Raw genomic sequence first — 22,744 nt, 5'->3', positions numbered from 1 at the left:
TTCTTTTACTTTTGGACAAAACTTGCAATTTCTCTTATCATTCAGGGTTCATGAGTCTTGCCATCCTTATCCTTCATTTTCAGAGCAGCATGCTGGTCCTCCATTCTAATTAACTATCCTTTCAAAGATTTCTACATGACCAATGTAAATTTACCTTAAGCAGCCACCCCCAGTCTACATTCCCAAGTTCCTGCCTGTATTGTGGCAGCCATGGTGTGGAGGTGCCGGTATTGGACTGGGGTGGACAGAGTCAGAAATCACAGGACACCAGATTATAGTCCAACAGATCTATGAAATCACAAGCTTTCGGAGCACTGCTCCTTCGTCCGGTGAAGTGGAGGGGAGTGCACAGGCACAGAACTTATAGGCAGAGAGATCATTGCAAGATAATTCCAGGTAAGACTGTCAAAAGATAGCCATTTGGTTTGTCTCTAACACCATCCTATTTTTGATTTTTTTTTGTAATGATGTCTCTGCCTTAATCAATTAGATCTTAAGTCATCCCTTCACTGGCTATTCAGCTGTTGACACTTCACTCATATCGCTTGACACTTTCGATCACCTGCAAAGACTTGTTATTCAGCCCGTCAACCCTCCACTTATACCATTTGTACTATCTTTTGACAATCTAAATTACCTGGAATAATCTTGCAGTGATCTCTCCACCTATAAATTCTATGCCTTTGTGCTTCCCTTCACTTTACCTGGCAAAGGAACTGTGCTCCGAAAGCTTATGATTTCAAATAAACCCGTTAGACTATAACCTGGTGTTGTATGACTTCTAATATTACGGTAGTTAGCCTTCCCCCAATTTAATACTTTCACCCAAGGACTACGCTTTTCCTTATCCATAAGTAACTAAGAACTTACAGAATTATGGTCAATGTTTCCAAAATGCTTTCCCACTGAAAATTTAATCACATAGCCAGGCTCATTCTCCAATACCAGGTCCAGTATAGCCCCTTCCTGAGTTGAGCTATTCACATATTGTTTCAAAAAACCATCCCGGACACATCTAACCCCATCCAAGATCTTCACACACAGCAAGTCGCAGTCAATATAGGGGAAGTTAAGGTCACTGACCACTACACCCCTGTTGTTTTTACATTTTTCAATAATACGTCCACATACCTGTTCCTCTAGCTCCTGCTGGCTGTTGGAAGACTGTAGTACAACCCCAAAGTAAAGGCACCCTTCCCATTCTACAGCTTTACCCATATGCTCTCACTGGATGAGCTCTCCAAAAGGTATTCCCCCTCAATACAGCTGAGATATTCTCCCTAATCCAGTAATGCAACTCTCCCACCTCATTCGCATCCCTCTCCATCTCACATGAAACATCTAAATCCAGGAATATTAAGCTGACAGTCCTGCCCCTCTCTCAGTCAAGTCTCTGTAATAGCTATAACATTATAGTTACATGTACTCATCCAAGCTGTAAGTTCATCTGCCTCATCTGTTATACACCTTGTGTGAAAACATCTCAGACTGCCATTCCCACCATGTTCAGTAACCTCTCCCTGCCTGTTCTTCCTTTTAGTTTTACTGGCCCGTGTCTCCGACTCCTCTTCAGTCACTTTACTCGCTGACCTACTGCTCTGGTTCCCACTCCCTTGACTATCTTTAACCTTCCTCGAGAAGGTGATAATGGTGGCATGCAAACTTCTTGAGTACAACTGCCAGGCCAAAGGGATGCACCAGGAAATGGCGGAAGGTTCTCATGTACGTGCACAGAGTGGGAAGTGCAGGGAACCCACCTGAGATAAAGATCTGACTTTCATTAGAGGTGGTGAGGTAGGGAACTTTCAACATCACTCCACCGGGTCGTAATTCTCGAACCACCCTCATCTGGGTACACACCAAGTAAGTCACTGCAAAGAAAAGTACTGTCTGTAAGGAGAGTCATTTCCATCGCACAGCCTTTTGCGGCATCCCGAAGCATGGGGAGCAGTGTTCCCTCGAATTTTCAGACTGGGTGCTCAGGCCTTTGAGACCCAGCAGCAACATCTGGATCCAGAAGTCAATGCTCAATTGATGCGCTGACATTAATTACCATGCGTGGAACACTGGAGTGGCTGTCCGTGCTTACAATGAACGTTGGTGGGGGGCATTATGAAGATGGAAAAGCAATACCACTTACACACAACATACTCCCACCATCCCTGATGTGGTAATGACTGGGCAATCTGTAATTTCAGCCTGCAAAGCAAGAGAGTTCCTCTTTGAAATGGTGCCCGTTGATATTTACATCAACAGGACAGGACATTTAAGATCTCAATTGTTAATGCTCAAGGATGTGACTTTCTCTAATCTGACATCAATGCCAGTTTTAAAGGTCACATGATCGGCAGATTTAAGTTTAGCTGCTAACTCTCCAGCAACGCAACAAACAGTTTAGAAAAGCGTAAGGACAGTGTCTTTTTAACTTTTGTTTTTCAAAACCAAGCTGTGCTTTAAAGTAAGAAAGAATTGTTTTATTAAAAACGTGTGTTCTGGCAAGAGTGATGCAAGTTTTGAAAGCTAGGAACTAGACACCTGTGCCAGGCAGTGTGTAAACAACTGTTTGAACAAGTAGTAATTGAAGCTCAAGATTTTAAGTCAAGGGAGTGCCCAGATGAATGCTTTGCTGGCAATAGGAAGTTGAATGGTCTATGGACTAGTGACAACGGGAAGAGACGCTCGCTCCCCTGCACCACCAGCTCCTCCAAGTGCCTGTCTCAAAAACGGGTTGTGCATTTACCTTTCTTGGTTGCCTCCAAGACAGTTCACAGAGACTGTGCAGGGCAGCTCCAGGCCGAACACATGATGGCCTCTTACAGATGGCACTGGTGCCAGGGATCCCAGGAAATCCTGGCAGTAGTGAGTCCTTCTGCTACAGTGAATGAGAGAATCAGGTTGTGTTGGATGAGCCTGGTGCTATTTAGGAGTGGGGGGCGCAGGTAATAAGACAAATCTGGGGCAATTTTAGCATGGGAAAACTCACTAGGCCTTGAAGAGAGAAAAACCTTCCATGAAACTCACCGAAAAGTACACTATTTCCAGTAAGATATAACTCATCTCATCTATTTCTCTTTCTACAGAGGCTACTTGGATCAGCTGAGTATTTTCAGCACTCTTATTTCCAATTTCTGTAACATTTGCTCTCAAATGCGTACAAATTGTTATTAAAAGTACCGCAAGTTACTGTTATCGGCAATGAATAATATGCATATTGCTCCTTTTGGAACAAGTTAATTAATTCCAGTCAGTTGCAGTTTAATTACCAAAAGGCAGAGCATCACTTACGTGGATGAATCTGTTGAAAGGTTTCTGGCTGTGAAGTTGCAAACAGTTCCAGGACAAAAGGTTGCACAGTGCTACCATCTATAGCGTGCACCCAGCGGTACAAGTAGAAATCCTCACTGCTCTCTGTGTCACAGTAAAAGAAAGATGAGACTTAAATAGAGACTTACAAGTATTGTCATGAAGCAGAATTTCTCCCACTGTCAGCACTTTGAAAAGATTACCTTCCTTTCTTATTCTCTGACATCTTCCCACAAAGGTGACAAGTCCAATAACATCACATGTGAAACCCTCAGGCAATTTATCCAGCTGTAGCCTGAAAAGACAAATTAAGGTGAAACTGCTGACAAGACCATTCCACAAACTGAACAAATACTGAGCTATTGTAAATGTGCAGTAAGTTGATTCATAAAAGAATTTGCCTAGAGCATTTATTTTCTGAACAGGAGTCCAGTAAAAACAGCACAAGCATCTACACTCTCCACCACTGATGCTCACCAGCAACAGTGTAAACTCTCTACAAGATGCACTGCAGAAATTCACCAAAGATCCTCAGACAGCACCTTCCAAAGGCATGACCACTTTCCTCTAGAAGGACAAGGCTGCAGATACATACGAACACCACCACCTTCAAGTTCCCCTCCAAGCCACTCACCATCCTGACTTAGAAATATATCGTTGTTCCTTCATTGTTGCTGGATCAAAATTATGGAATTCCCTCCCTAAGGACATTGTGGGTCAACCCACAGAAGGAGGGCTATAGCAGTTCAAGAAAGCAGCTCACCAACTGCCTTCTCAAGGGCAACTAGGGACGGGCAATAAATGCTGGCCCAGCCAGTGACACCCACTTTTCACAAACGAATAAAAAAGATTTGTATTTCTTGACAAAAAAAATCTGCTCATTCTGATTTTAAGTGCATGCGACTGTCATTTCTAGGACTGGCATGAGAATGCAGATTAGAATGAAGCGAGAGACTGCAGTTAGGAAGCTTAGGAGAAAAGGGTGGCTGCAGACAGTCTTCGGAAGGTAGGTTTGTCCAGAATAATAACTACTTTCAATCCACATTCCAGAGAGTATGGGGTCTCAGCAACCTGCTGGAGTGGCAGATTAGTGCACGGAATTGGAAAGAGTGCAGCAATGTCTCAGGTCCCTTCACTTAGGGGTGTGTTCAACCCCAGCTGCCAGTTCAGGAGGGTGTGGAAGATCCAACATCTCCAGCAACAAATAAGAGTGTTTGCTTCCCCGGAATCCTGCCTGAATGATCTTGCTGTTCACAAACTAACAGCAAAAATCTGCCCATGTTACAAAAGTGACCTCAAAATGCACAATTGTGAAACATAGAACAGTACAGGCCCTTCAGCCCACGATGTTGTGTCGACTGATGATCCTAGTAATCTACCCTGCATACCCTACATTTTACTATCCTCCATGCGCCTATCCAACAGTCGCTTTAAATCTCTAAAGTATCTGACTCCACTACCACTGCCTACAGTGCATTCCACACGCCCACCACTCTGTGTGAAGAACCTACCTCTGACACCTCCCCAGTACCGTCTTCCAATCACCTTGAAATTATGCCCCCTCATAATAGTCATTTTGCGCCCTGGGAAAAAGTCTCTGACTATCCACTCTTTCTATGCCTCTCATCATCTTGTACACCCCTATCAAGTCATCTCCCATCGTTCTTTGCTCCAATGAAAAAAGTCCCATCAACCTTTACTCATAAGACATGCCCTCCAGTACAGGCAATATCCTGGTAAATCTCCTCTGCACCCTCTCTAAAGCTTTCAAATCTTTCCTATAATGAGGTGACCAGAACTGAACACAATATTCCAAGTGGGGTCAAACCAGAGTTTTATCGAGCTGCAGCATAAGCTCACGGCTCTTAAACTCAATTCCCCTGCCAATGAAAGCCAACGCACCATACGCCTTCTTTATAACCCTATCAACTTGGGTAGCAACTCTGAGGGATCTGAGGATGTGGACCCCAAGATCTGTCTGTTCCTGCACACTGCCAAGGATCCTGCCATTCACCCTGTATTCTGCATTCAAATTTGACCTTTCAAAGTGAATCACTTCACACTTTTCAGGGTTGAATTCTATCTGTCACCTCTTTGCCCAGCTCTGCACCCTGTCAATGTCTCGTTGCAAACTACAACAGCCCTCCACGCTGTCCACAACTCCACCAACCTTTGTGTCATTGGTAAACTTATTAACCCACCCTTCCACTTTCTCATTCAAGTCATTTATAAAGATCACAAAGAGCAGAGGTCCCAGAACAGATCCCTGTGGAACACCACTGGTCACCAAGGTCTGGGCTGAATACTTTCCATCGACTACCACCCTTTGTGTTCTATTGGACAGCCAGTTTTGTATCCAAACAGCCAAATTTCCCTGAATCCCATGCCTCCTTACTTTCTGAATGAGTCTACCATGTGGAACCTTATCAAATGCGTTGCTAAAATCTATATACACCACATCCACTGCTCTGCCTTCACTGCTGTGTTTTATCATATCCTCAAAGAATTCAATAAGGCTTGTGAGGTGTGCTCTGCCCCTCACAAAGCCACGCTGACTATTTCTAATTAAACTGTGCTTTCCCAAATAATCATAAATACTGTGTCTCAGAATCCTCTCCAATAAATTGCCCACCACAGAAGAAAGACTGACTGGTCTGGAATTTCCAGGATTATCCCTAGTCTCTTTCTTGAACAAGGGAATGACATTTGCCACCCTCCAACGTCTGGCACTATTGCAGCGGACAGTGAGGATGCAAAAATCATTGCCGAGGAGGCAGCAATTACTTCCTTTGCTTCCATTAGTAACCTTAGGTACATCCCAATTACTAGGGGTCACGATTTCAAGGTAAGAGGGTGGTGGGTGCCTGGAATACATTGCCAGCAGAGCTGGTAGAGGCGGGCACAATAGCATCTTTTAAGATGTTTCTAGACAGATACGTGAATGGGCAGGGAGCAGAGGGATACAGATCCTTGGAAAATAGTCAACAGGTTTAGATAGAGGCTCTGGATCGGTACAGATTTGGACAGCCAAAGGGCCTGTTCCTGTGCCGTAATTTTCTTTGTTCTTTTCGTTCTGTCCCATCTGGTCCAGGGACTTAACTATCCTAGAGATAATGGGAACTGCAGATGCTGGAGAATCAAAGATAATAAAGTCATCTTGGGGCCTGGATTAGGAGTGAGGGAGGAGGTGTGGGGGCAAGTGTAGCATTTCCTGCGGTTGCAGGGGAAGGTGCCGGGTGTGATGGGGTTGGAGGGCAGTGTGGAGCGAACAAGGGAGTCACAGAGAGAGTGGTCTCTCCGGAAAGCAGACAGGGGAGGGGATGGAGCTTTCCCGCCACAGTGGTCGAGAACGCCCTTGACCGTGTCTCCCGTATTTCCCGCAACACATCCCTCACACCCTGCCCCCGCCACAACCGCCCAAAGAGGATCCCCCTCGTTCTCACACACCACCCTACCAACCTCCGGATACAACGCATCATCCTCCGACACTTCCGCCATCTACAATCCAACCCCACCACCCAAGACATTTTTCCATCCCCACCCCTGTCTCCTTTCCGGAGAGACCACTCTCTCCGTGACTCCCTTGTTCGCTCTACACAACCCTCCAACCCCACCACACCCAGCACCTTCCCCTGCAACCACAGGAAATGCTACACTTGCCCCCACACCTCCTCCCTCACCCCTATCCCAGGCCCCAAGATGACTTTCCATATTAAGCAGAGGTTCACCTGCACAGCTGCCAATGTGGTATACTGCATCCACTGTAGCCGGTGTGGCTTCCTCTACATTGGGGAAACCAAGCAGAGGATTGGGGACCGCTTTGCAGAACACCTCCGCTCAGTTCGCAATAAACAACTGCACCTCCCAGTCGCAAACCATTTCCACTCCCCCTCCCACTCTTTAGATGACATGTCCATCATGGGCCTCCTGCAGTGCCACAATGATGCCACCCGAAGGTTGCAGGAACAGCGACTCATATTCCGCTTGGGAACCCTGCAGCCCAATGGTATCAATGTGGACTTCACCAGCTTCAAAATCTCCCCTTCCCCCACCGCATCCCAAAATCAGCCCAGTTCGTCCCCTCCCCCCACTGCATCACACAACCAGCCCAGCTCTTCCCCTCCACCCACTGCATCCCAAAACCAGCCCAGCCTGTCTCTGCCTCCCTAACCTGTTCTTCCTCTCATCCATCCCTTCCTCCCACCCCAAGCCGCACCTCCATTTCCTACCTACTAACCTCATCCCACCTCCTTGACCTGTCCGTCTTCCCTGGACTGACCTATCCCCTCCCCACCTATTCTCTCCTCTCCACCTATCTTCTTTTCTCTCCATCTTCGGTCCGCATCCCCCTCTCCCCCTATTTATTCCAGAACTCTCACCCCATCCCCCTCTCTGATGAAGCGTCTAGGCCCGAAACGTCAGCTTTTGTGCTCCTGAGATGCTGCTTGGCCTGCTGTGTTCATCCAGCTTCACACTTATCTATCCTCATGTTTTTCAAAATTTCTTGCACATCCTCCTTCCTAACATCAACCGGTTTGAGCATATCTGCCTGTTTCATGCTGTCCTCACAAATGTCAAGGTCCCTCTCACTGGTGAAGCAAAGTATTCATTAAGGACCTCCCCTACCTCCTCTGACTCCAGGCACAAGTTCCCTCCACTATCCCTGATCGGCCCTATCCTCATTCTGGCCATCCTCTTGTTCCTCACATAAGCATAGAATGCCTTAGCAGGCACGATCAAGGAAATCCTAAGCTTTTCTCATGTCCCCTTCTAGCTCTCCTAAGTCCATTCTTCAGTTCCTTCCTGGCTACCTTGTAGACCTCTAGAGCCCTGTCCAATCCTTATTTCCTCAACCTTAAGTAAGCTTCCTTTTTCCTCTTGATTAGATGTTCAACATGTCTCGTCATCCAAGGTTCCTTCACCTTACCATCCTTTCCTTGCCTCAGTGAGACAAACCTATCCATCATCTGTAGCAACTGCTCCCTACTTCTGTCACGCATTTTCCTGAGAACATCTGTTCCCAATTTATGCTCCGCAGTTCTTCCCCAATAGCATTGTAATTCCCTCTCCCCCAATTAAATACCTTCCCATACCATCTGCTCCTATCTCTCTCCATGACTATAGTAAAGGTCAGGGAGTTGTGATCGCTATCACTGAAATGCTTTCCCACTGAGAGATCTGGCACCAAATCCATTATGGCCTCCCCTCTAGTCAGCCTATCTACATATTGAGTCAGAAATCCTTCCTGGGCACACCTGACAACATCTGCTCCATCCAAACTTCGGAGGTTCCAGTCTATATTAGGGAAGTCGAAGTCATCCAATGACAACAACCCCATTACTCCAAAATCTGTCTCCCAAACATTTTGGGATGTCCTGAGAGCAGGACAAGGCACCAATTGAGTCACTGCTCTTTAATTATTCCACCCGTTGCTGTCATGTAAAAGGCTTGTCCACGTAGCTTTAATTAAAATTCTGGACAGACTGTAATCTCACAGCAGGATTGAGAGGGGCCAGAGGCCGGAAACGTGGCTTTCTGAACAGGCTTGGAAAAGAAATCTCAAAAGAAATAAATGCTGCTTGTTGAATAAACTGAATACATGTCACAGGTGTCATGGGGAGATGGTGGTGAAGTGGTAACATCACTGGACATGCAATTAAAAGATCCAGGCTAATGGTCGAGATAAAAGATTCAAATCCAACCACGGCAGGTAATAGAATTTAAGTTCAATTTCTAAATCTGTTAAGTTCTGCAACAATTATTATTAAAATGATTACCTAATGCACTTTAGGGGAAGGAAATCTGCCATCCCTATCTGGTTCAGCCTACATTTCCTGGTTTTTTCTGCTCCCTCAAAGAATACCTAAAACAGATGACTCAGCCATTCAGTGCACCTATAACAATGCTGCTCTCCTTCAGTAGTTTGCTGAGTAAGAATGGATGTACGTATCATTGAAATCATGCAATACAGATTCATCCCTGGGATTAATATATTGGAGGCACTCCAAAGAAGTTTCACTAACAGTGTGTCACAAGGATCTGTGCTTGGTCCAATGAGTTTCAGGATTTATATAAATGATTAGAATGTATATATAGGAAACATGGTTAATAAATTTGCAGATGACAGCAAAATAGGTGGAGTAGAGGTCAGTGAAAGTTATCTTGCAGAACATTGGGACCTTGATCAGGTAGGCCAATGGGCCAAACAGTGATAGATGGAGTTTAGTTCAGATAAATGTGAGGTATTGCATTTTGGAAAGGGAAACCAGGGCAGGACTTATACAGTTAATGGCTGGGCCCTGGGGAGCGTGGCCAAACAACGGGACCTAGAGGTGCAGGTGCGTAGTTTCTTGAAAATGGAGTTTCAGGCAAACAGGGTGGCAAAGCAGGCATTTTGTACACTTGCCATCATTGGTCAGAACATTGAGTATAGGGGTTGGGACATCATGCTGTGGCTGTACAGGACATCGGGTAGGCCACTTTTAAAATACTGTGAACAATTCTGCTCACCCTTCTACAGGAAAAATATTGTTAAACCCGAGTTGGTGCAGAAAAGATTTACAAGGATACCGATGGGACTGCGAGGTATGGAGCCACAGGGAAAGGCTGAATAAGCTGGGGCTATTTTCCCTGGAGCACTGGAAGCTGAGTTTATAAAATTGTGAGGGGCATGGATAAAGTAAACAGCCAAGGTCTTCCTTCCCAGTGTGGGGAGTCAAAACTAGAGGGCATAACTTTAAGGTGAGAGGGGTAAGATTTAAAAATCACGCGAGTGACAACTCTTTCATGCAGAGGGCGATGCGTGCATGGAACGAGTTGCCAGGGCGGATGGTGGGGGCTGGTATATTTACAACATTTAAAAGGCATCTGGATGAGCACATGAGCAGGAAGGGTTTAGAGGGATATGGGCCAAATGCTGGCAAATGGGACTAGGTCAGACTGGGATATGGGCCAAATGCTGGCAAATGGGACTAGGTCAGACTGGGATGCCTGGTCAGTGCAGCCAAGTTACTGCAAAGGGGGTGTTTCTCTGCTGTAGGACTCTATGAATCTAAGCTGATACCAGGTATGGAGGCAAATAACATTAGTGCCACACAAATGACCATCACCAATAAGAGACAATCTAACCACAACCCCTTGACATTCAATGATGTTATCACCACTGAATCCCCCACTATCAACATCTTGGGGGTTACCATTGACCGGAAGCTCATCTGGACTCACCACATAAAGACAACGGCTATGACAGCAGGCCAGGCTTTAAAAATACTGCAGCAAGTAACTCACATCCTGATTCCCCAAAGCCTGCCCATCATTGACAAGACACAAATCAGGAGTGTGATGGAATACTCCCCACTTGCCTGGATGAGTGCAGCCCCAACAACACCCAAAAAACTTGACACCATCCAGGACAAAGCAGCCCACTTGATGGGCACTACATCCACAAGTATCCACTCCCTCTACCAACAGTAAGTAGCAGCAGTGTGTACTATCTACAAGATGCACTGCAGAAATTCACCCAAGATCCTCACACAGCACCTTCCAAACTCACGGCTACTTCCATCTGGAAGAATATGGGCAACAGATACCTGGGAACAGCACCACCTGCAAGTTTCCCTCGAAGCCATTCACCATCCTGACTTGGAAATATATCACCTTCACTATTACTGGTTCAAAGTCCTGGGACTCCCTCTTTAAGGGCATTGTGGGTCAAACAACAGCATGTGGATCACAGAGGCTCAAGAAGGCAGCTCACCACCACCTTCTCAAGGGCAACTGGGGATGGGCAATAAATGCTGGCCGAGACAGCGATGCCCACATCCCACAAATTATTTCTAAAAAACTCTTTATTTTTAAAGAGTGGTTGTTAAGGTTGGGCCTGTACTTGTTGGAATTTAGAAGGAGATATGGCCTATTTGAAACATACAAGGTTCTTAAGGGACTAGACAGATTTGAGAAAGGATGAATTTCTCCTTGTGAGAGATTGTAGGGCTAGAGGGTATTATCTCAGGATAAACAGCCACACATTTAAGACCAGAAGTGATGAGAAATTTCTTTTCTCAGAGGGTAGTGAATCTGTGAAATGCTTGGCCCAAGAGGGCTGTCAAGACTGGGCTGTTAAGTATATTCAAGGTGAGATTGACAGATTATTCATCAATACAGAAATCAAGAATTATGGGGAATGGGGAAAAGGCAGGAAAGTGGAGTTGAGGATTATTAGATCAGCCATGATCTCACTGAAAGGCAGAACAGACTTGATTGGCTGAATGGCCTACTTATGCTCCTACATCGTTTGGTCTTACGAGATTCCAGACCCATAGCAAGTGAATTGACTCGTACGTGTCCTCTGACTTGGTCTAGAGATCCAATCCAGCTCATAGGAGTTGGGGATGGGCAACAAATATTGACTTTGATAGAGATAACAAGGCGTAGAGCTGGATGAACACAGCAGGCCAAGCAGCATCAGAGGAGGAGGGAGGCTGACGTTTCGGGCCTAGACCCTTCTTCAGAAATCGAGCATCTGCAGTTCCTACTATTTCTTGGCTTTGATAGATTTGGCTCACATCTGACAAATGAACAATTTTTAAAAAATTCCCAGCTCTGCAATCTCAGGTACACCAGGAATTGGTTTTGGTAAGTGTACCTCAGTGCACGCTGTGCCGCAGCCAGTTAGTGTAAGCTTTATCACTAACATTAAAACACGTCGTGGCTTCACGCATTTAACAATAGCTACCAAGGTTAGCGGTCATGAATTTCAAAGGGAATCTTTTACAGGAACAGTACCTCGTGATAAAATTGTATTTTATGTCAGGTAACCTCCACTCTGCTTTGACCTGCTGAGGTGGTACAATCTGGATTTCAGCACGAGGGTCTCGTGGATTGAGGCAGATCTCTGAAATCAAATCCAGCAGAAAGTAAATGGAAAACCTGCGGAAATAAAAGACTTTCTGGAGGCTAGCGGGTGGCTAAGCCCATCGGCTTTCTGTAGGCTGTCTGAAACCAAGGTGCTAAGAGAGCCATAAGACCAGTGTTTGACCAACATGTGAGGTATTCTCGCACTCTTTCTGTACAGCCATGTCTGAATTCAAAATTTGCATTCATATAGCACCTTTCATGATAATAAGCTGTCCCGAAACAGGCAGCAGGCAGTAGAAGACCAGACAGCCTTCTAGATATTAGTGTAATATAGGAACAAGGATTGCGCACAGGAGGGCCTACAAACAGCAGTGACATAATGATCAGATCTTCTATCTGATTGGTATTTATTGATGGGACTAATATTGATGGTGTGTTGAATTATACCTTGGCAAAGACCAAACCTTTGCATTTACATAACTACCAGCAAACAACAGCAGTCCTCCACTTTCTGCCTGACTGCGACACTGCACATCAGACTTCCTTCAAGTGTGGCACATTCAGTTCAGTCAGGAGGTTCTGAGTTCAACTCCCACTTCAAACAATGAGGTCAAAACCCAGACTGATACTTGAGTACAACACTGACGGAGCTGCACACAGCCTGAGGTGCTGTTCTTCAGAAGGGCTGTTAAACAGAAGTAATATTTCTCTTCTCAGGTGGAAGCAGATGGCACAGTTCATTATTTCCATAATACCTATCCCTCAAACAATACCAGATGACCTATCACAGTGCAGCTCTCTCTCAGTACTTCATGAAGGAGGGATAGACTAACCAGAGATGAAAATGACACTGAGGTTCACCACATTAATCCTTGACATGGTGGCATTGTCTAAAGAGGAATGGTTGCAAAATCTGATCAGCATTTCCTGGAGTTCCAAAGAATGCGAGGCAACCTCAGTGCAGCTAACATAATTTTTACAGGTTGTAAAGGGGAGGGGGTGGGGGGTACACTGGATGGCTGGGGAGTCTAAAACCAGTGGTCAAAATACCAGGATATGGGGTAGGACGTTGAGTCGAGTGAGAATCTTTACATTCAGAGGGTGATGAATCTTTGGAATTCTCTACTCCAGGAGGAGTTGGGAAGCTCAGTTTGAGAGTAGGGTTCAACGCAGTCGACTCATAACATCAGAGAATGTGGGGATGGTATAAGGAAGATGGCACGGAGATAGATGATTCGCTATGATCGTGCTGAATGGTGGAACAGGCTCGATGGGCTGAATAGCCCATAGTTCCTATTCACTGAAGTATTGCGAGTGGGAGTCAAGCTCCAGGTTCTTCTAAGTAAGGAGTCAAGGCTGCTACCTCTGGGCCATTCATGAAACCAGGGACAAAATCAGAAATTGTTGGTGAAAGTCAGCAGGTCTAGCAGCAACTAGGAAGAAAGCAGAGTTTTGTGACTTATCAGAATTCTGATGGCAGAGTCACTGGACTCGACTGTTTTCTTCTCACAGACCTGCTGAGTTTCGCCAGCAATTTCTGTTTTTCCTTTTGGATCCCCAGCGTCTGCAGTCTTTTGTTTTATTTTAAGAGTCAAAGCCCAGGAAATTGAGAGCCCAATTCTCTTTTGGGAGCTCAGCCTGATTCTATAGCCAACGAGTGCTATCCGCACAGCTCTCTACTGGAAGCTTCCATTGGTAGTAATTATCCATTCCAAGATTTGGGAAATTATACTAATATCAGCATTCAGATTCTTAATACGTTTACACAAGGCTCTTCCAACTACTTTATTAACGTTTGTTTCAAACAGTTTTGATAATCCCAATGATATACTGGCATTGCAGGTCATTCAGAAGAGCTTCACTTGGTAGTACCAGGGCCGGAGTGACTGTTTTATGAGGAGAGGAGAGATTGGGTCTATACCCATTGGAGTTTAGAAGAATAAGAGGGAACCTTATTGAACCATACAAGACTCTGAGGGGACTTGACAGAGTAGATATGGAAAGGTTGTTTTCCCTTGTGTGAGAGTTAGAACCAGAAGAATAATCTTAAAATAAGGGGTCACACATTTACGACAGAGAAGAAATCGAATTTCTTCTATTTCTTCTTCTAGGGGTGGTGCAGTGGCTCAGTGGTTAGTACTGCTACCTCACAGCAACAGGGACTCGGGTTTGATTCCACCCTCGGGCGACTGTCTGTGTGGGGTTTGCACATTCTCCCTGGTCTGCGTGGGTTTCCTCCGGGTGCTCCGGTTTTCTCCCACAGTCCAAAGATGTGCAGGTTAGGTGGATTGGCCATGTTAAATTGCCCGTAGTGTTCAGGAATGTGTAGATTAGGTGGGTTATTGGGCGATGGGTCTGTGTGGGATGCTCTGAGGGTGGGGGTGGGCTTGTTTGGCCGAGGGGCCTGTTTCCACGCTGTAGGGATTCTATGATTCTGTCAGAGGATAGTGAATTTGTGCAATTCTTAACTGAAGAGGGCTATCGAGGCTCAGTCATTAAGCATATCCAAGGCTGAGACATACAGATTTTTGATCGGGGAATCAAAGGTTACAAGGAAAAGGCAGGAAAATGGAGTTTAGGATTATCAGATCAGTCATGATCTCATTGATTTTTGGAGCAGATTTGATGGGCTGAATGGCCTAATTCTACTTCTACATTTTATGGTCTTATTACAAGAGCAGGCAAAGGAATCTGTTATTGAAATATTCAGTGGTCAAATTAAAATGAGGGTGATATGTTAGCAAGGGCACGGAATGGATTGAACAAACCTATCAACCAGTTAGCACAGGCACAATGGGCCAAATGGCCTCTCTCTGTGGCACGGTACTGTTCCTAGGGAGGTTTGTGTAATCCCGTTCAAGGGAGATGGAAACGGACAAGAAACTAAATGGGGACAAGAGTGGAAATTTAAGACGAAATTGGATAAACGCATCACAAAAAAAAACGTTAACAGCAAGGTGTAGGATCAATGTAATGGCATGATTCAAATGGATTGCTAGGAAACTGACTTTTCAGGCATTCTAGAGAAAGAGAGATGGAGGCAGACAGCGAGGAGAGAAAGATTAAGCAAGAGGTGCAATGTGGGAGAAAGGGGAAAGGTAATGAGAAAAAGGGAATGGAAACAGAAACAAAAATCAGAAAATGGTAGACAAGGATGAGAGTCAGAGAAATATAAGGCTAAACAAGAGGCACCGTTGGGTAAAAGTTAAAAAGACAGTAATTTGGCTAGATACTTGCAGCATAGGGTGGACAGAGAAGGGGAGGGAGAGGGAGAGGAGTGGAACAGGGAGGGGAGGGGGGTGAGTGGGGAACTACGGGGGTGAGGGGTGAGGGGGGAGGGAGCGAGAGTGGGATGGGAAAGGGGGAGGACAGGGGGTGAGAGGTGGGGGAGAAAGGGGCAAGGTGGGAGTGAGGGGGGTTTTCGGTGGGGGGAGAGACAGAGACAGAGAGGTGGAAGGGGGAGGTATAATCAAAGACAAAAGTAATGTCGCTTTCATGCTCAGATACTACTGGGCGCTGAGACTGATTGACTGATCAATGTGATAGTTTCTGTGCTTAGAGAATGAACAATATGGGATATCTATGTAATAGAATAACACTTAATTCACACTGTACGTCTGTCAGATAATACTGAATGTGGTACTCTCACCTACGGTTCTAAGGCTCTTTATCTGTGGGTCACATGGAGTGGCCCAGGTTCTCCTCTGGTAACTGTGTTTAACTGAGTACCGATGCAGCAGGAGAACTGTGCCAATGTGCAGGGACTGGTACCATTCAGGGCACAAGGAGTTCCACAGGACCAGTGGCATCATACCCGACTGATCAGCGACTTCAAAGTAGGCCTACAGCAAGAGTCAAAAGGAAATCTTAGACACAGTCACACCCCAATGGGTAGGGTGTGCATCACCATCTCTACAATGGACACGCTTTTAACCCACTGTTACAACCCTTCATCTCTGGGACGAGAGGAAAACCTAAAACAAAAAAAAAATTACACATCCAGAGAACAAAAACAAAACCCACTGGCTTATAAGGAAGACAAATGGGAAATACAAAGGGTTTACAAAGGAAATACAAAGAGTAAGAGGTTCAAATATCCCTCCAGATATTAGTGAAGATAAATTAAAAACAAATTCTTGACACTGCATGAAGAAATATATTGCTTAGGTTTGACTGACCTATGCATTAACCTATAGATCGCTCCACAACAGGGCGGAGCGGATCAGTGGCTAAATGCTAACATGATGCCAACAGGTACTTGTGTGCCCATCAGCATTAATACAATGGCAGACAATATGATGCCCTCAGGCCCTTTTAGTTAAGCTGCTGTGAAACAGTTGGGGAGCTTGATTGCAAACTGGTGCCACTGGTTCACCAGGGGGTGGAAATCCTAACCGTTAGGGGGATTCTGGTGACATTGCGGTAATGTAGCCTTTCGACCAGGAGGCCTGGGTTGAATTCCACCTGCTTCAGAAACACGTCTGAACCAGGCTGATTAGAAAATATCGCTAACCCTAAAAAGGTGGTGGGACAAAAAGGTGTAGAGCTGGATGAACACAGCAGGCCAGGTGACATCAGAGGAGTAGGAAATGATCAGAAGAAGGGTCCAGACCCAAAATGTCAGCCTTCCTGCTCCTCTGATGCTGCTTAGCCTGCTGTGTTCCTCCAGCTCCACACCCTATCTCAGACTCCAGCATCAGCAGTTCCTACAAACCCAAAAGGTGGTGGGAACTGCCTGTTGCACAAGGTGAACAGATATGTCCAGTGCACAGCTTGTGGGTCAGAGCCCGAGCTAACGCAACTTTGCTCATGTCATAAAGCAAAATTTAACACTGAGCAACATTAAACAGTCAGGGAATGATGTTTTATCAGAGGAGGTGATGGCCTAATGGTAATATTGCTAGCCTATTAATCCGGAGACCTGGCAATGTTCTCAAGACCCGGGTTCATATCCAGTCATAGCAGATGGTGAAACATGAATTCAAAAAAAATCTGGAATTAGGGGTCTAATGATGAAACTATTGCTGATTGTCAGGAAAAACCCATCTGGTTTGCTTATGTCCTTTAGGGAAGGAAACTCCCATCCTTACGTAGTCTGGCCTACATGTGACTTCAGACCCACAACAATGTGGTTGGCTCTAAAATGCTCTCTGGACATTTGGGCGTGGAAAATAAATGCTGGAATTCTTGTGCAAATCATAAAAGCCCTGGGTCAGGCTTTAAAGAGAGGAACATTTCAAAGCCTTCAGAATATGGGGGAGTGAACACAGATGGGATTACTAACCTGATATGGGAAGTCCACCTTTGCTCGCCCTCCATAGTAGCGTAACCTGGACTTGTGCATTATTCGCACGAGAAGACGTGGAAATCCAACTTTTGCTCTCCAGATCATTGACAAGCGTTGGAGGGAAATGAGTCCTAAGCCTGTGAGAAAGCAATGAGACTGGAATGTTATGTTTTCTTTCAAAAGGAGGGGTGTAATGTAACATTAATTCTGCTTCTCACTCTCTGTCTCTCTTTCACTGCAGATGTTGTTTAATCAGCTGTGCATTTCTAGCATTTCCTGTTTTTTTTAAATCAATATTCATAGTGACTAGTTTTAAAATGAGTCGGATAGGTATTGGTTGGTGGATAAGCATGGATTTCTGAAGGGAAGAGAAGTGTTGGTCTGATCCAGTTGAACTGCCAGCAAAGTGTCTATTGTGATGGATCGGGAAATGTCTTTGTACTGTGTCTATATTGATTTGCAGACGGCACTTGAGAAAAGATTGTGAGTACAGAATCAGTACACAGAGAACTGGAGGTAACCTTGTCACAAGTGTCAGTAATTTGCGCAGAAGTAAGGGACGCAAAGTCAGGGTAAAGATTCTGTTCTCTAATTGCCACTTTGCGCCAAGTGATGCCACCCAGAGGTCTGTAATGACACCTCAGCTCTTGATCACTGACATTGATGACCTGCATTAAGGATGAAGCACATCCAATTTCATCAATGACACTGACTTTGGAGTCACCGTATGTTGCGCAGACGTGAACACGAAGCTACCTCGGGAAATAAGGCAAAGTGAATGAGCAGAGATGGAGTTCAAAAGAACAAAGACAATAGTCAGGAGTGTGATGGAATACTCCCCACTTGCCTGGATGGGTGCAGCCCCAACAACACTCAAGAGCCTTGACACCATTCAGGACAAAGCAGCTGCTTGATTGGCACCACCAACGCTCAGTAGCAGCAGTATGTCCTACCTACAAAATGTACTGCAGAAATTTGCCAAAGATCCACCTTCTCAAGGGCAACTAGAGATGGGCGATAAATGCTGGCCCAGCCATCAACACTCACATCCCATGAGTGATTAAAAAAAATGCAAAAGACCATTCACTTTGGACTTGAGAAAGGCCAACTACTCTACTCCAGAAAGTCAGTCTTTAAGGTCAGACAGCCAATCATTACAATCCTTGACAACTTTTATTTACGGAGATATACATTACAAACGTCTAACAGCAATGTAAAATACTAAGTGCTCAAATGATACGTGTTGGTGTTTTGGTTACTATGTTACAACTACTGTTTACAGCAGATGGGTAAAGCAATGTTCTGACATTATAATACCACATTAGACACAGGAGCCTGTTCAAGTGAAACCTCAGTAGTATCACTTTTGTCACGTCCTGGTGCACACACAGACTGACAGCAGTCAGAAGCAGAAAATCTCCACTCACTTCTCAATTATATAAACAATAGCGGGTTGGTTAGCTCAGTTGGCTAGACAGCTAGTTTGCAATGCTGAGTGACGTGACAGCATGGGCTCAATTCCTGCACTGGTGAGGTAAACGTGAAGGACTCTCATTCTCATTTCGATCCTCATCTGAGGTGTGGCAACCCGAAGGTTAAGCCACCAGCAGTTCTCTCTAATGGGAGAGGAGCCCTCTCGTCTGGTAGGACTATGGCAAATTTAATTTAGATAAACAACAATTTACTCAACAATACAGTATAACTTAAAATAGAAAGACAGCTCACCTTCAAGAAGGACATTCGGAAATGGTGGCGTCTTGGGGCCAGCCCATTCTCTGCCGTACGGGTCGTTGTTATTCCACAGGGGTAAATAATGAAGCCGTCCATCTTTCAAGGGGGTTTCCATCTGCAAAGTCCTCAGAAGATCCCTCCCCATCTGGGATGCAGTCAGGCTGCGGAAGGGCTCGATGCTTGGGGAAGGGATACTCAAACTGGGGTCGCATTCTGCAGCCACCAGCTCCAGCGCCTCAATCTGCAGGAAGCATCGGTTCAGCCTCTTCTCATCATGCACCAGGCTGCAGCGTGTGAGGTGAATCCCACGGCCCACTCTCAGGCAGTTCAAGTGAACCAGGGGATTCAGGGCAGGAGCCAAGTGGCACTTCACCTGAGAAATCTGATCAGTCACCGTCACATCGAAAAAGTAGCTGGAAGCTGATTGGGACCCCTCCTCATTCCCAGGGTCTCTCAAGTATCGTTGGATGGACACAACCACCACAAGTTCAGGGGTGTCGAGAAACACAGGATGCAAGACGGTGGAATTTGTGAGCTGCTCCAGAAGGGAGACAAGTACAGATTTGTCCCTTTCTTCTGCACCACCTTCGAAGCTAACGCTAGGGGTAGAACTGTTGCCCAGCTGAGCCAACATCACCTAAAAAGCACAAAAACATTCACAGATCAACAAACGTACACCTCGACAGTAAAACTTTAACAGGAGGGAATCAACAGTGCAACTCAAAACCTGAGGAATAGGATGGAAATATTCCAGAAACTCACACTAAGTATTACCGACATTGGAAACATTACAGCAACTCACAATCTTTGATAATGGAAATGTAGCTGCCACTGGTACTGAAGACTACAATGATATAGCAAGAACTGAAGATGTTGGAGTCAGAGACAACACACTGTGAAGTTGGAGGAACACAAAGGGCCAGGTAGCATCAGAGGAACAGGGAATCTGATGTTTCGGGTCTGATGCTGCCTGGCCTGATGTGTTCCTCCAGCTCCACACTGTGCAATCTGAAGACTAGAATGGCAAGTTTTGTTTCTGAACAAATCTCACTATGTTTGTATTTGGCATTCAACTGAGATCTTCAGTTGAAAATTTGACTTTCCTGAGCGTAAGCAGGATTTTCAACAAGACCTCTGTTGGAAGAGTAGTTGCGCTTAATTAAAAGAAAACAGCTAGAACCAGTTCCTCTGTAAGTGGGTCAGTTCGGCTTTAACTGTTAGAAGCAGATGAAACTAGCCAAATTAGTATGACTTAACATTTGAATATAACAGCTAATAGAGTGTTGGAGTTAGATGTTTAAAGAAGGAAGGGGCTGGGAGAGAAGTGATTCTCCATTGCATTTACTCTTTCTAATTTATTTCAGACTCCAGGAATTGGTTCTCACTCTGAACAGAAGGAAAAGTTAGTTATTAGGTATCCAGTCAGAGACTAAGGTTTATTCCATTTCTAAAATTCAACATAATATAGCAAGTGGGAAGGTGGATAAAATATATTTTTAAAAAGTCATCATGAACTTGAATAAAATGACAAAGCCTTTCATTATAACACAACAGGATGGCAAAATGGGTGGTGTGACACAGCTGCAGCATGTGGGAGCTCCTGCACATCAGTTTGGTCCAGGGCAAAAATTTGCTAACATAAGTGTTTGAACTGTGAGCAGTTTCAGTTCAAAGTTAATGAACTAGCTGCTGAATTAATGATACTGCAATGAGTTGGGATGGGGAATTTTACATGGATGCTTTGTACCAGGAGGCAGTTACACATCTTTAGATTGGGGTCTGATTTAGTCAGTGTTGTGGGATAGGACAGTGTAACTGTGAGAGGGGCAAGGAAGGGAACCCAGAGGGTGGAAGCCTCAGTCCTTGCAAATGCCCAACTTGTTCGAGGTTCTTTCAGCTTGTCTGGATAAGAGTGATGGCTGCAGAGTGGGCTTAACATTGTTCTCTGCAGGAGAACTAGGGGTCCAGACATCTGCATTGCACCAGGGTCAGGGTGTGGGATAAATGCTCCAAGCTAGAGACAAACTCACCGTGGGAGGGTAAGGATCTAATTGCTGTGATACATGTGGGGATCAACAACATGGCTGGTCAAAAGAGGTTCGACATTGCTAGTACGAGGGGCCAGCTACAACATTTAAGAAGCCGAACCTCAAAAGGTTATAATCTCTGCCTGAACCATGAGCAAATTGCAAGAGGGTAAACAAGATGAGACAGATGAAGGCATGGATGGATGACGGGTGCAGGAAACGTGGGTTCCACTTCATGGACACTGGCACCAACAGTGCTGAAAGGTGGGATCTGTAAAATCTTCACCTGAACCGTGTTGGAGCCAATATTCTTACCAAATATATAAGTAAGGAAGTAGAGAGGATTTTAAACTGAGTAGTGAAGCAAGAGATCAAAGTTGGGGAGAGGTGTTAAATCAGTGAGTCGAGTCAACACAAAAAAGACAAGTATTAAAATGACATATGATAAACAGGTGAATTTAAGAGCCAACTAACAGATAAAACGTGAATTTACTAAAGAAATAATGTTTTAAGAATGTAAGAGTCTGTATCTGAATGCGTGTCATATTCAAACAAAAGAGATGAACTGGGAAATAAGTCCCATCTGACAACCATAAAAAGATGTGACTGAAAGATGAGAGATAATGGGAACTGCAGATGCTGGAGAATCCAAGATAATAAAGTGTGGAGCTTTGTTGTCAGAGCTCTCTGATGAAGGGTCTAGGCCCAAAACGTCAGCTTTTGTGCTCCTGAGATGCTGCTTGGCCTGCTGTGTTCATCCAGCCTCACACTTTGTTATCATTGACTGTAAGATGACACAGGTTGGGGACCTGAATCTTGAAGGGTACTGGACATTTTGAAAGGAGAGGAATGTGGAAAAGAAGGAATGGCTTTGATACTTAGTATTGACACAACAGAGAGGAGCAACCTGAAAGTCATGCTCAAATTTGGAAACCAGGATGTGGAAGCAGCTTAGGTAGAGGTGACACATTTCAAAAGGCAAACACTGGAAATGTTACTGTATCTCCGTCAAATGCGAGATGTCACTCAGTCTGATCAACATTAAAAATGTGTACAGGCTCAACAGTATTGGAAATGCTACCAATGCTCTCCCAATCAGCTACACAGGAAATGGTACTGTATCCCACACAAATAACGGTGATGTCAAATCTGATCAATAGTAAAACTGTTACCTCAACTCATACACGCAGCAAGATTGGAAATGTCACTGAAGCTCACAATCTGCTGTGACTGTTTTTAAACAATTCCAGCATTGAATCCTGTGGCTGTCTCAGTAGCTGGATCCGGTTTTGACAGAATGGCGGAACCAACCTCAACGGAACTGTGTCGGAGTATGAAGCCTGAGCCAATCCCTGTCCTGAATTGTATGTTTCAAACCAGTGAGAACTTGGACGTAACAAACTGAGGGGTGGAGATATTAAAGGGACCAACCCTTAAAGGGCTAGCGGAGCTTGGAAAGTGTCGGCAATGATAACTGTATACAAAATTTACTGTCTATCCCTGCCTGCATGAGTGAATGAGTGAACGAATGAATGACAAG

At 45.0% G+C, this 22,744-nt stretch overlaps 1 protein-coding gene across 1 annotated transcript in view; it reads right to left on the bottom strand.

Moving 5' to 3' along the window:
* The window catches only part of radx (RPA1 related single stranded DNA binding protein), a 62,649-nt gene extending 40,127 nt beyond the window's left edge, over positions 1-22,522 (bottom strand). The window contains exons 1-8 of the mRNA XM_048544907.2: positions 22,377-22,522; positions 19,172-19,814; positions 17,444-17,583; positions 15,809-16,001; positions 12,088-12,196; positions 3,507-3,598; positions 3,286-3,408; positions 1,758-1,871 (exon numbers count right to left, since the gene is read on the bottom strand). Of these exons, the coding sequence (XP_048400864.1) occupies positions 1,758-1,871; positions 3,286-3,408; positions 3,507-3,598; positions 12,088-12,196; positions 15,809-16,001; positions 17,444-17,583; positions 19,172-19,811 (1,411 nt within the window). The 5' untranslated portion in view covers positions 19,812-19,814; positions 22,377-22,522. The remainder of the gene's footprint in view (positions 1-1,757; positions 1,872-3,285; positions 3,409-3,506; positions 3,599-12,087; positions 12,197-15,808; positions 16,002-17,443; positions 17,584-19,171; positions 19,815-22,376) is intronic.
* Between the last annotated feature and the right edge of the window lie 222 nt (positions 22,523-22,744).

This window comes from Stegostoma tigrinum, chromosome 15, assembly GCF_030684315.1.
Source record: "Stegostoma tigrinum isolate sSteTig4 chromosome 15, sSteTig4.hap1, whole genome shotgun sequence".
In the NCBI taxonomy this organism is placed as follows: Eukaryota; Metazoa; Chordata; class Chondrichthyes; order Orectolobiformes; family Stegostomatidae; genus Stegostoma; species Stegostoma tigrinum.
The sequence above is the reverse complement of the archived record's forward strand: the minus strand, read 5'-3'. Positions and strand labels throughout refer to the sequence as shown.